The sequence below is a fragment of the Lithobates pipiens genome, unplaced genomic scaffold (assembly GCF_037356315.1).
Source record: "Lithobates pipiens isolate NorthernLeopardFrog02 unplaced genomic scaffold, aLitPip1_a1.2 Scaffold_27, whole genome shotgun sequence".
Taxonomy (NCBI): Eukaryota; Metazoa; Chordata; class Amphibia; order Anura; family Ranidae; genus Lithobates; species Lithobates pipiens.
Window position 1 is genome coordinate 3,187,010 of NW_027507788.1, and position 12,785 is coordinate 3,199,794.

General features: G+C 45.1%; 1 protein-coding gene across 1 annotated transcript in view; it reads left to right on the forward strand.

Annotated features, from left to right (window-relative positions):
• UBR4 (ubiquitin protein ligase E3 component n-recognin 4) overlaps positions 1-12,785 on the forward strand; it is a 120,025-nt gene that overhangs the window by 25,861 nt on the left and 81,379 nt on the right. Inside the window, 15 exon segments of the mRNA XM_077456305.1 lie at positions 367-446; positions 537-665; positions 2,108-2,290; positions 2,415-2,537; positions 3,260-3,599; positions 3,699-3,796; positions 6,134-6,291; positions 6,373-6,585; positions 7,397-7,498; positions 7,704-7,804; positions 9,053-9,251; positions 9,337-9,525; positions 10,006-10,069; positions 12,277-12,468; positions 12,615-12,685. Coding sequence (XP_077312431.1) covers positions 367-446; positions 537-665; positions 2,108-2,290; positions 2,415-2,537; positions 3,260-3,599; positions 3,699-3,796; positions 6,134-6,291; positions 6,373-6,585; positions 7,397-7,498; positions 7,704-7,804; positions 9,053-9,251; positions 9,337-9,525; positions 10,006-10,069; positions 12,277-12,468; positions 12,615-12,685 — 2,242 coding nt within the window.

Consider the following 12,785-nt stretch of genomic DNA (forward strand, 5'->3'; position numbering starts at 1 on the left):
CCGCCTGTCAGTTTTTTTAGGCGGACCTGAACGGACGCTCCATGCAGGTCTATGGAGCGACGGATGTCAGTGGTGACATGTCCACTGACATCCGATCCGCTAAAATCAGATGTAGGACGGATGCGAACGTATCGCCATATCGGATCTGATGAAAATGGGCATGCTGTCCGTTTCGTCCGATCCCTCCATAGGAATCGGCGGCGCTCTGACAGGCCCCTCCCTGCTCAGTGAGCAGAGACGGACCTGTCGTCCCCGGCTCGGCGGAGATCAACGGTGAGATCTCCCGCTGAGCTGGCGGCCTCCACTGAGCGGATCCGCCTTGTGTGAATGAGGCCTTAAACTTTTTTTCCCTCCTTTTCTTTCCAGATAGTGCCCCACAGCCCAGATTCTACAGTATCCTTTCTCAGGAGGCCTCCGAAGATGACCTGCATCGGCTGGATAGTGAGGTAAGGTCATCCCGAGTTGCGAAATACCAGATAACACATTGAAAGCGTAGGATTGTACCCCCTAACCTGTGTGCGGGTGTTTTTTGTCAGGTTTGTGAGGTCCTCTTCTCCCGAGCCTTGAAGTATGATGATTTGTACACAGCGCTGATTTCTCTTCTGGCTGCTGGATCTCGATTGGATACACTCAGAAGAAACGAGAATAAAAGTATCACAGCACTGGTGAGAGCATTTTTCCTAATTTTTTATCCTTTCAGACTTTCCAGTGTGATAGGTATGTGGTAGCGCTATCGGCGTATAACACGCACTTTTTTCCCCCTTTAAAATCAGGGGAAAATTGCGGGTACGTGTTATATGCCGATCCGCCGTGATTCCCTTGCGATTTTTGGGCTCTGGGCGGCTTTAAGCCGCCTTCGGCCCTTCTCGCGGCCTTCGGCCCTTCTCGGCGTTTTTTGAGAGCGGCTGAAGGCCTCAGAGTACGGCCGAGGCGGCCGAAAACCGCCGCGAAGCGTCGAGTGCGTCCGAAAGCCGACGAGAACTTCCGGGCGCTGCTGAGATACGAAGGACATCTCGGCGGCGCCATTTTTAAAAACAAAAGCTGAGAGGACAAGGCTGCATTGACGGGCAGGCTGCATTGACGGGCAGGCTGCATTGACGGGCAGGCTGCATTGACGGGCAGGCTGCATTGACGGGCAGGCTGCATTGACGGGCAGGCTGCATTGACGGGCAGGCTGCAATGACGGGCAGGCTGCAATGACGGGCAGGCTGCAGGCTGCAATGACGAGGCTGCAAAGGACACTGATAAGGCTGCATTGATGGGCATTTAAATGTAAGTGTTTTTTTTTTTTTTTTTTTTTTTTCCTTAAATTTTCCTCCTAAACTTGGGGTGCGTGTTATACGCCGATAAATACGGTAATTGATTGAAGTTCGGTGAGTGTGGACTTGGTTCTGGTCCTAGACTGCTATCTCTGTGACCATGATGGACATATCCCTCATCAAATTATCAATTCTTGGATGTTTGGGAGCATTTTGTACAAATTTTTGAATCTCCTTTGGTGATTTATTAACAATAGATACTGCCAACACATTTTTAGGGCTTGAACAAACTATTCGTAATTGATTGGGCATGGGGTTCACTAGAAAGCATGTGTTATGATTAGAATGAGACTTGAATCCTCATTGTATCCTAGTAGCAATGAGGGCAGCCAACTGGGTCTCGCCAAATATGTTGGGTTTATCCAATATTCTTATTAAACTGTTTTAAAAGAAAATGAATGTGCTGGTTTTAACGTATGTACTAGGCACTTATAACCTCACAACCCAGATGTTTCAGTGTTATTCTCCAGTGAATGGGGAGAAGACTAGATGGCAAAGTGCACCGCTGGTCACCCGTACTAGTATATGCTTATCCTTCTTTTTTGGTTTTGCCATTCACTATTTTCATAATAGCCACCCTCCTTGTCTACTCTTTACCCTCCTCTTTATCCTCCCCTTTTTTTTTTTTTTCCCCTCCATCTCTCTTACCCCCCCCCCCCCCCTCCCCTTCTCTCTCCCCCTATTTGCCTTTTGCATCTCATCCAATATTGCACTGTATTGTGGTGGGTAAAAAAATAAATTAAATTAAAAAAAGATTTTAATATGAGGTGTAATTCTGCTTTCCTCAGGAGGCGTGTGCTCTTCAGTATCACTTCCTTATCCTGTGGAGGATTCTGGGAATCTTGCCCCCTTCTAGGCACTACGTGAAGCAGCTGTCCCAGAACGTGTCTGGGCCCAGTGAGTGTGAAATCTTACATACCCTGCGGTGGGCCTCACGACTCAGAGTCCCATCTTACCAGCTGTGGATTAAGGTAGGGATCTTGGACCTAACAATTCCTTTCTTATTAAAAAGCTTCTTTCTCTTCGGCATGAGCGTCTTTTTGGGAATTTTGACCATGGATATTGGTTTCAGTTTATTTCTGGGTTTGTTTTTAGGACCATCTTGTGAAGCAAGGGATGAAGCTGGAGAGAGCGACTAACCTGACCGAACAGACGGCAACCAAATGCAACTCCATCAAATACGACGTGGAGGTGGCGGAAGAATACATCGCCCGGCAGGTGAGAGCCGTTGTCAAGAATGTATCTCAGTGTTGTATTGTTTTTATGCTCCCTCACTGCTCAGTACCTGCAGGTATAGGGGAGCATTTGACTCGTCCCCCTTCCTCTCGTCAGATTGCTTGGTGGTTGGGCCAGAGCTCTCACATGGGGTTGGAGTCGGTTATCCCTGTGTAAGTTCCAACTAGCACTTACACAGGGCAGGGCTTTCCTCTACTATTATTATTATGGCTGGTGGTGCACCGTGGGAGCAAAAGGAAGTCCTGTTTATGGCGGAGGGCATTAAATTAAAGGTAAAGTGCACTTATCCTTTTTTGCCCCTTTTTCTTAAACCTAACCTAACTCCCCCTCCATGGTTTCTTTATTTCCTCGATCTGTTGGATGTGGCCTCTGGTGTGTACATCCAGTCCCATGAGTCTTACTCTACCAACCATGCCTGTGATTTTACAATGGCCCAATAGACCACTATAAGGCCATCTCCCCTTATCCCTGTCCTTGGGACACTGCCCCATATAAGTCTGTAATGTGCATGCACTACCAGGACAATGAGGCTTGTGGTGCTGAAAGGTATGAAGACTTTAATGTAGAGGAGATTTAGCAGGTCTCGTCTGTAATAACATTCCTGCTCCTTCTTCATTTTTTTGTTTTAAGGCCCCCTGTTCCATTTTAACTTTTACAGAGTCGTCTTGAGTATAAAACAGATATTTGTAACCCTTTTGTTACAGATCTCCACATACTGCAGCTCCAGCGGATACACGTTTGAGCAGCTCCGCAAGGGGCCCAACCTACAGTGCATTTATACTCTGGACGCCGTCATCTGCAAGGTGCAGGTGTCCCTGGACGAACACTTCTCCAAACTATCAGCAGAGACTGACCCTCACAAATCCTCCCAAGTCGCCAAGAACCTCCTGCCGGCATCTTTACAGCTGCTCGATATGTATGCGTCGCTCACCCGCTGCTACCTGCTGCAGAGCCTGCCCGAAGAGGGCTCAGATGAGAAGAAGCTTCAGGGCTATGCTGCTGTGCTGGCCATCGGCTCCTCCCGCTGCAAAGCCAACACTCTGGGTATGATTGGATGCTGGGGGGTGAAGACCTTTCTGAATTTTTTATTTTTTTTTTCACCCCAAAAAATAGATTGATAACTGAGTGTTTCTCAAATTGCAGGCCCGGTTTTGATTCAGAATCTGCCTACTGCTGTACAGACCTTGTGCGAGTCTTGGAACAACATCCACACCAATGAGTTCCCCAGTATTGGGTCCTGGGTGAGAGCAAAGTTTACATGCTAATATGAAGTCTGATTCCCTTTAGAGACTAAAAGGTCTCCTGTGAAGTATAGAAAGCTCAATGTGTCTTTCTGTATTGTAAATCATGGGAAATGCACGCTGGAGCCCCTTCACATCCATTACCATCGGGTTGTGCTGCCACCTTCAGGTGATTGGACACTGGCAAACAAAGGCAAGAAGTCCTTTCCTAGGCATAACCCACTCCCTGTTAGACAAGGCTTCAGTTCTTGTTGCAAGTCATAAATCCCCAAAGAGGGGTGGGATCTGTGTCCCAAGATGTACTCCAACATTTTTATTTTTTATATATATAATCTATTTTTTACAGGTAAATCAGAAATCTCATTGCTTTCATTATACATCATGGGACACAGAGAATCTTCACCTCCATTACGATGGCAATGTCCAAAAGCACTGACTATGAGGGGAGGGCATCGCAGTCCATGTTAGAGCCTGCTAAACATGCTGATCAAAGGTAGTCTCCTTGGCGTCTCTAGCATCCACTTGGTAAATCTGCCAAAAAAGTATAAACCGAAGACCAGGTAGTAACTTTACAAACTTGAGCTACCGAAGCCTAATGTCAAAAAGTCCAGGAAACGCCAACACTCACTGTCACCGAAAATGGCGGAACCTTGCCCTTTAAACTGTAAACATAAGATGACAAAAACCTGGAGAAATTGTAGATTTGAAAGCTGCTTGACCCTTCCTTGGATCTTCAGGAAGCAGAAAAAGTGTATATGACTGCCGATTTTGTAGCAGTCGACTTCAAGTAACACCCAATAGCATGAACCACATCTAAAGTGTAAAATAAAAAACAAAGGGATAGGATGCACTATGGAATATGTTATACAGAGAGTATGTAATGTAATGTAGGTAAGAGCAGCCTCTATTATGGTTCCATCCAGATGGATGGAACAGTGAAATAGGTGAGAGAAAGAGAATGGATATGGCGCTATACCTTATTAAACTCACTAAAAAAGTATATCATAAAATAAAATAAAACTGTACAAATTTTCCAGCTTGCTGGCTAATCTTTTTAAAACCAGGATAGACCTAGATGGACTAAATAATAAAATCAATAAATGGTAAAGTGCTGGGAATCAATCAATATTAAATAGTGAATGCAAAGTGAATATAAATTTTCCAGCGTGCTGGTTAGTAAAAAAAATGAAATAAAGCTGTAAAATCCACAAAAAATTAGATAAAATGAATAAATGAATAATTAGTAAAAATACCATGAATCGATCAATATTCAATAGTGAAAACTACTCAAAGTGCTTGTGACTGTGATTATGGTACAACCAAATGAATGGCCATAATGGGGAACAACAAACCAAATTGTTCAAAATTATACAGATGTGAATACTAGTGGAATAGTGGGTGCAAACACACGGTGTCAAATCTCAGAACATGCCAAAATTTGCACAGTATAAAAGTAGAAAAAATAGAAAAAATAAATAAAGATAAGAATAAAAATTAAGTCCAGAAAGTGAAAAAAATCTTGCGGTGACAAATCAGATGTGAAAGTCCAATTGAATAAGGGTTAAAAATTAAAAATTTAAATTTAAACATGAAATGAATATTTGATGGTGAAAAAGGTCTTCTGTGTATAAGAGAGAAGTGGAGGGAGTGACTTCGATATCCGTTCGTAGTGAACGTTCGTAGTGAACGTTTATGAATTTTGCTCTCACCAGAGATATGACCCCGTCCGGGGTGGATCAGCCTCCACAGTATAAGCCACTGTGTCGCTTCTTGGGCTGTCTCTGCTGTGATGCTAGGGAGATCCCTCGTTCTTCCGTGGGGATGTTGTACCTCGTTTACATGTGATAGAAAAGAGGACTGTCCATGGTGTAGTATGTTTGAAACTCAGTTTATTTGAAACAACCTTAAAAATACTCACATTTAGTACGATAAAACACGTACTGTATTAAAAGCGTTCGGAACGTCCACATCTAAAGTGTGACCACCTTTTGGTCAGCCTTGTTCCCCAGCGATTTAGGATTTTTGGTCTTGCCTGTAGTACTGTTTTAATTTTTATTTTTTTAATTTTTATTTTTTTGGAGTACCTCATGAGACACAGAGATCCCTCCCTCTTGTCGTTTTTATGGCTTGCTCCAAAAACTACAGCCTTGCCTAACTGGGAGGGGTAATGCCTAGGAGGGGTCGTCTGCCTTTTTTTTTTTTTTTTGTTGCCAGTATCCATTCACCTGAAGATGGCAGGATAACCCTATTGTACTGGACGTGAAGATGATCTGTGTTCTGTGATATAATCCAAGAAGGTTTTACAAGTAAACCAAAAATCCACATTTTATCTTTCAGCGCAATGCCTTTGCCAACGACACCATCCCCTCGGAGAGTTATATTGGCGCTGTCCAGGCAGCTCACCTAGGCACTCTGTGTAGTCCCAGCCTGTCTCTGGCTGCCTCACTCAAACATGTCCTCCTGTCTCTGGTTCGCCTAACCGGAGACCTCATAGTGTGAGTTTCTGCGGCTGCTTATGGTATTTCTTATTGCATTGTTATTTGTGTCTAATATGCTGTACTCCCAAATCATTGCAGTTGGTGCCCCGAGGACCTCAACTCCCACCAGCTGACCCAGTCACTGCTGCCTCTGCTTTTGGAGAGCAGCACGGAGAGTGTGGCCGAACTGTGCAGCACATCGCTGGAGCGCGTACTGGGACCAGCCGAGTCAGACGAGTTCCTGTCCAAGGTGTACGAAAAGCTGATCACCGGATGTTACAATATCCTCGCCCATCACTCCGATCCATCCAGGTCAGTAAATGGTCTCTGATTTGCAAAAGCCAGCATGTGTCACATTTAGGAAGATTTCCCATCCCTTCCTATTTTGTCTGACTTCCTCCTTTTTTTTTTTTTTTTTTTTTTTTTTTTGTTATGGGAAGTTTTGGGGTGAGGTGGGGTGTCCTCCATAAGTAACCAAGTCTTCAGTAAAGACATCATTTTTCCTCATAACTTTTGGCTGGAGTTGATTTTAAGCAGCTCTTCACCCTTTGCAGCGTGATCCCTTCTCCAGTCCCGTATATGTATGTGTGTGTGTATATATGTGTGTATATATATATATATATATATATATATATATATATATATATATATATATATATATATATATATATATACATATATATATAAAATAAATAAATTTTTTTTTTTTTTGTGGGTTTGTCCCTGCCCACCCTTGCACGTCCTTCGCCTAGTTTAATGATGTGCACTGTCCCCCCTTTTGTCTCTTGAAATATGCACATCACATATCCCAGGAGGCAAAGCCATCCATTTTTTAGTAAAGATGGAGGGGGTGAGCCTAGCAGGGCGTCATCGATGGGTGCACCGGCTGAACATAAAACAGCCGGCAGCTTCTCGACGTCAGAGCAAAACCATGGCAGTGCGGGACCGAGTGCTGCCAGTAGAGAAGAGGATTTCAGCTGGACAGTGCTGGATCCGCTAGTGAGTGAGTACCTGAACTGTGCAGAACTCACCACCAGGTAGGTTTGGATATTTTAAACACAAAAGAAAAAAAAATCTGCTTTTAATTATGATAACTAATTGGCTGCACATTTACTTTTTATAGTGGGCTGGATGAGTCCATTCTGGAGGAGTGTTTGCAGTACCTGGAGAAGCAGCTTGAGACCAGCCAGGCTCGGAAGGCCATGGAAGATTTCTTCACTGAGAGGTATGTAGGTTTGGTGAGGCTGCGGCTAGCTATTCCCAGAAGTGGGTGCAGATACCTGTATTATACAGGTATCTGCACCCTCCTCCCCCCTGAAAGGTGCCAATTGTGGCACCGGAGGTGGGGGGGGGGGGGGGTTCCGATGAGCGGAACTTCAACTTGAGGGTGGAACTACGCTTTCAGTACTCACTATTTATTTTTATTGCAGAGGAGAACTTGTACAAATCATGATGGCCACTGCAAACGAGGCTCTCTCCGCCAAGTTCTGTAACCGGGTTCTGAAACTCTTCACAAAACTTTTCCAGCTGAGTAAGTGGTTTATGCTCGGTCATGTGGCAGAATAATTCCTCAGAGTTTACAAGACTGTAGACCATCCATTCTCAATCAACCAAGGTTCCTCCACAGAGAGAGAGCTAGGGGGTTCCTTGAGATGTTGCTGGTTGATCTCACCTTTTTGGTGCCTGCATAATTCCAGGGTTGAAGCCACATGGCAGAGCCAGCAATATGACACCGATGATGTTTTTAGCTGTTAGAATGGCACACTATTCGCCATTGTAAGGAGGGCATTCTTTTTGCTGACCCCCATTTAATTATAGCAGGGGTTCGCTTAGACCTGAACATTGTTTTAAGGGTTCCTCTGTGGTAAAGAGGTTGAGCAAAGCTGCTGTAGAGAAATAAAACGCCTGGCTTTGTTTGGCGTAGGTATCGACCGATTTATCAGGGCAGCTGATATTCACTTTTTTTTTTTTTTTTTTTTTTTTTTTAAGTATCTTTTTCTAACTTGCTGATTTTATTGCTTTAAAGGGTTGTACTGGGGTGGTGCATGCAGCTGCAGGTATCACCCTGGTACTGTTCTTCAGAGCAGACTGTCAGTTTTCTTGTAATAGCAATAGATTGAGCTAACAAGCAGTGGGAGGGGACGCCCGCTTCTCCGCCTGGGTCTCCCATGCCACCAGGAGGCCCGAGCAACCAGCTGGCACATCTGCCAGCTGGCCGGAGACCTAAACAAAGCCAGAATCCGCTTTGTTCGGTCTCGAATCTAGTAAACTAGAAGCGATGGCATGACATCACTTTCGGATTACTGCCATCCTAAAGGCGCCAGTTGTAAAAAATGTAAAGAATTCAAAAACGCTGATCTTGGCGCTTTAAATACTTTCAAGTGCAGAGGAGGAGTTTGGGGTCTTATAGACCCCAGATCCCTCCATAAAGAGTGCCTGTCACTGCTTATTACTGTCAGAAGGGATGTTTACATTCTTTATGACAGCAATAAAAGTAATAATAAAAAAAGGCATAAAAATAAAAACTTTTAAATCCTGAAAGGCCAAAAAATCGGCGTCGGCCCTTAAAAAAAAAACATCGGTCAACCTCTACTGTGGAGTGCTGCTCTTGGGGTTTTTGTATTCTTTGCTTTTTTTTTTATTTTTTTAAACCGAGAAAGTGTGTGTCCGTTCTGGTAGTGAAGCAGAGTGCCATTTGAGTGTGGCCTGTGTTTTGGGGAGGAGGGAGATAGAAAAACACAGGCACCACTCACCTAAGTCCTTTCTTCTCTGGAAATAGCGGAAAAGAACCCGAGCCCCAGCCTGTTGCATCTCTGTGGGACAATAGCTCAACTTGCTTGTGTGGAGCCTTCCCAGTTGCAGTCCTGGCTCGTTCGTATGACCACCCCGCCTCCAAAAGACTCTGACCAGGCTGAGATCGTCCAGGAGAACCGGCAATTGCTGCAGCTACTCACGGCTTACATTGTGCGAGAGAACAGGTGAGACCGCCCAGCCACGCCAATCTCTTCTGTGTCTTCTGCCAGAGGTTCTTCCATTCATATGTGTGATGTTTGTGCCTTGCAGCCAAGTTGGAGAAGGCGTGTGCACTGTGCTCCTCAGTACCCTCATCCCCATGGCCACTGAACTGCTTACCAATGGCGATGGCACTGGATTTCCAGAGCTGATGGTTGTCATGGCTACCCTGGCAAGTGCCGGACAAGGCGCCGGTCATCTGCAGCTTCACTACGCTGCTATGGAGTGGCTGGCAAGATGGTGAGTGTTTTCAGTATTTACACTATATGGCACAAAAATGTGTGGACCCTGGACCTTCACACCTATATGAGCTTGTTGGACATCTATTTCCGAAACTAGGGACATTAATATGAAGTTGAGTCTCTCAACAAAACTTGTCATTACAAATTATACCAAATTGGTCAGTAGGGTGGAAGCCGGCGCTTTGTGCAGGCCATTTGAGTTTCTCCACACCAAACTGGTCTTTATGGAGCTGTGTCTGTGCAAAGGAGTCATGTTGGAACAGAAAAGGGTCTTCAACAAATTGTTACCACAAGGTTCAAAGCCAGCCGTTATCTAAAATGTAATTTTGTATGATGGATATTAACCGTATCCTTCCCTGGAAATGCCCAAACCCAATAATTTGGAAGGGGGTTTATGTACTGTTGGTCATATAGTATATGTTCTATAAGTGGAACAGGTCCGGACTCCGCCTGTAACCCCTAATATGTCTCTTTTCAGCAAGAAATATCTGTCTCAAAAGAATGTGGTTGAAAAGCTGAACAACAATGTCATGCAAGGAAAGGTAAATGACTACTTGTACAAGGGAGTTTTGTAGAATGTCATGACTGCTCAAAGCCTGCTTGTTTACAGATACAGCCAGTCAATAACGGGAATATATAGGGCAGGGGTGTTGAATTAAAATTCCCGGAGGTCTGAACAGTAAAATTTTCTTTCAGGAGGAGTTTGAATCGCAAGTTTGTCCAATGACTCCGACAGCGGTTTCCTCTGCCTCTCTCACATCTCACCCCATTTACATTACCCCCTACAGCAGTGCTCTGCCGCTTCACATCACCCACGGCACTGTCCCCCCACAGCAGTGTCCTCTGCCCCTCACATTGCTCCCCCTTTACATTACACCCTACAGCAGTTCTCTGCCGCTTCACATCACCTCCCCAGAGCAGTGTCCTCTGCCCCTCTCACATCACCTCCCCACAGCAGTGTCCCCTGCCCCTCACATTGCTCCCCCTTTACATTACACCCTACGGCAGCTCTCTGCCGCTTCACATCACCTCCCCCCCCCCCCCCACAGCAGTGTCCCCTGCCCCTCTCACATCACCCCCCCCACCCCCCCCCCCCCCCCACAGCAGTGTCTGCCCCTCTCACATCTCTTCATCTTTGCGTTACACCCTACAGCAGTCCCCCCAGTAGTCCTTTCTCCCCCCTGGGTACAAATGGAACCGTGTCTTAGTCCGGATCCGGACCGCGGTGCGCCATCTAGTAATGCCTGATATAGGGAAGAGAAATGTTCCTTTTATGGAAGTTCTAGCCAGTAGATGCCAATGTTGTCTAATTTTTCACAAGAAGCCCTTGTTTACAGAACTTGAGGATTTTATCAGAGTATTGACTCCTACCTTACCAAATCAGATTAATAGGAGCCTCAATGCAAGCTTCTCTTCTGGGCTGTCTCTTTAGCTAACCCATGTTAGTTTTAAAAACCCCCCAAAAAAAAGCCTATAAAACATTATTAAACCTAAAATATGAAAACTTAAAAATGTTAATAAAAAATAAAATAAACTTGACCTGACCAAAAGCCTTTATAGTTATCCTTTTATATCTGTTGCTCGCCTTCAAGACTTCTCCAGAGCCTCTCCCATCCTCTGGAACTCCCTGCCCTGGTATATCCGATCAGCCCCTTCCCTGTCCACCTTTTAGGAGATCCTGAAAACTCATTTATTTAGGGAAGCCGATCCCACACCCACCTAACTGTCCCCGAGCCACCCCCATCAAATCATTCTCTGCATCTATTACCTTTTTCTACCGCCCCCTCCCATTACAACGTAAGCTTTACGAGCCGAGCCCTCCTGTGCCTTTTGTATTGAACTGTACTGTAATTATGTTGCCCCCCCCTATACATTGCAAAGTGCTGCGTAAACTGTTGGCGCTATATAAATCGTGTATAACAGGGGTGCCCAACCAGTGGCCAGCAGAACCCTCTGATGTGGCCCGCAACCTCCTGCTCTGGGATAGAATAGAAAGAATACTGTTATTAAAGGTCAGTTTATTACTAAAATCACAGTGTATATATGGGCATATCTGTTCTGCAGTGGTAACTGGGCTGCTTTCTAACTGATCCGCAGGTGCAGAGCAATTTACCTGCGGGGTTACCTGCACTGAGCCATAGACTTCTATTACCTGCGAGTTTGGTGAGCTTTCTGAAAGTGTAATAAACCTTCAGAATATAATAGAAGTCTATTGCAAACTGCAGGAAAGCCAAAGGTACACTGCGTTGCACACGTGGTGCGGGTAAACCACAGCGCATCAGTGTGAAAGCAGCATTGGACCCCTTTCAGACGGTCAGTCCGACATTCCGAACAACTGGACCCTCCATTCACCTCTAAGTAGTGGCAGTCATAAACCGACTTGTGCTCTACCTGCAATACGATCCGCTAAAAAGTATCGTGGGCTACGTCTGTGTCCGCTCTCCAAATGCAGCGTGGACACAGACATGCCATCCACCCGCTCCACTCATTGTGGCCCGCGACCGGTTACCAAGTCGCTTAAGTGGCCCTCGTTCTTCAAAAGGTTGGGCACCCCTGGTGTATAATAATAATAAAAGCTGAATCTGATGCCCTTCAGACTACATTTGACAAGCTAATTGGGGCCAAAAGAGTTGGGGATCATTCAGAATACAGGAGGGAATGGCTAGATTTTTTGCTTCTTGTCTATAAACCAGCTGTAGTAAGATGGATATAATTTATACCATTGATCTTTCTGTGTGTGATCATTTAGCACGTCACTGTCCTGGAGTGCACATGTCACATTGTCTCATACCTGGCCGATGTTACCAACGCCTTAAGCCATGGTGCAGGACAGGGGCACTGCCATGTTCCTGTGGATGGTGAGGAGCGAGCAATTGAGGTGGACTCAGACTGGGTGGAAGAGCTTGCAGTTGAAGAGGATGATTCGCAGGCAGAAGACTCTGTAAGTTTTCAAATCGTATACTGCTCTGAGCAACACGCAGTAGTGTGGAGAATAGAACGCCACGTTTTTTTGCAAAAGCCATCAGTTGCATCCTTTTTGGAAGAGCTTGTGATTAACTGGATTTTTTTTTTTCTGTATGATTTCAGGATGAAGATTCTTTGTGTAACAAGCTGTGTACCTTCACCATCACACAGAAAGAGTTCATGAATCAACACTGGTGAGTTGCTACAAATATGGAGCAATCTCTGTGTGTGCTCCAGATCCGAACATTGAATGTTATGGGGCTCTGTGAAATTATTCACTAATTCTGTCACTGT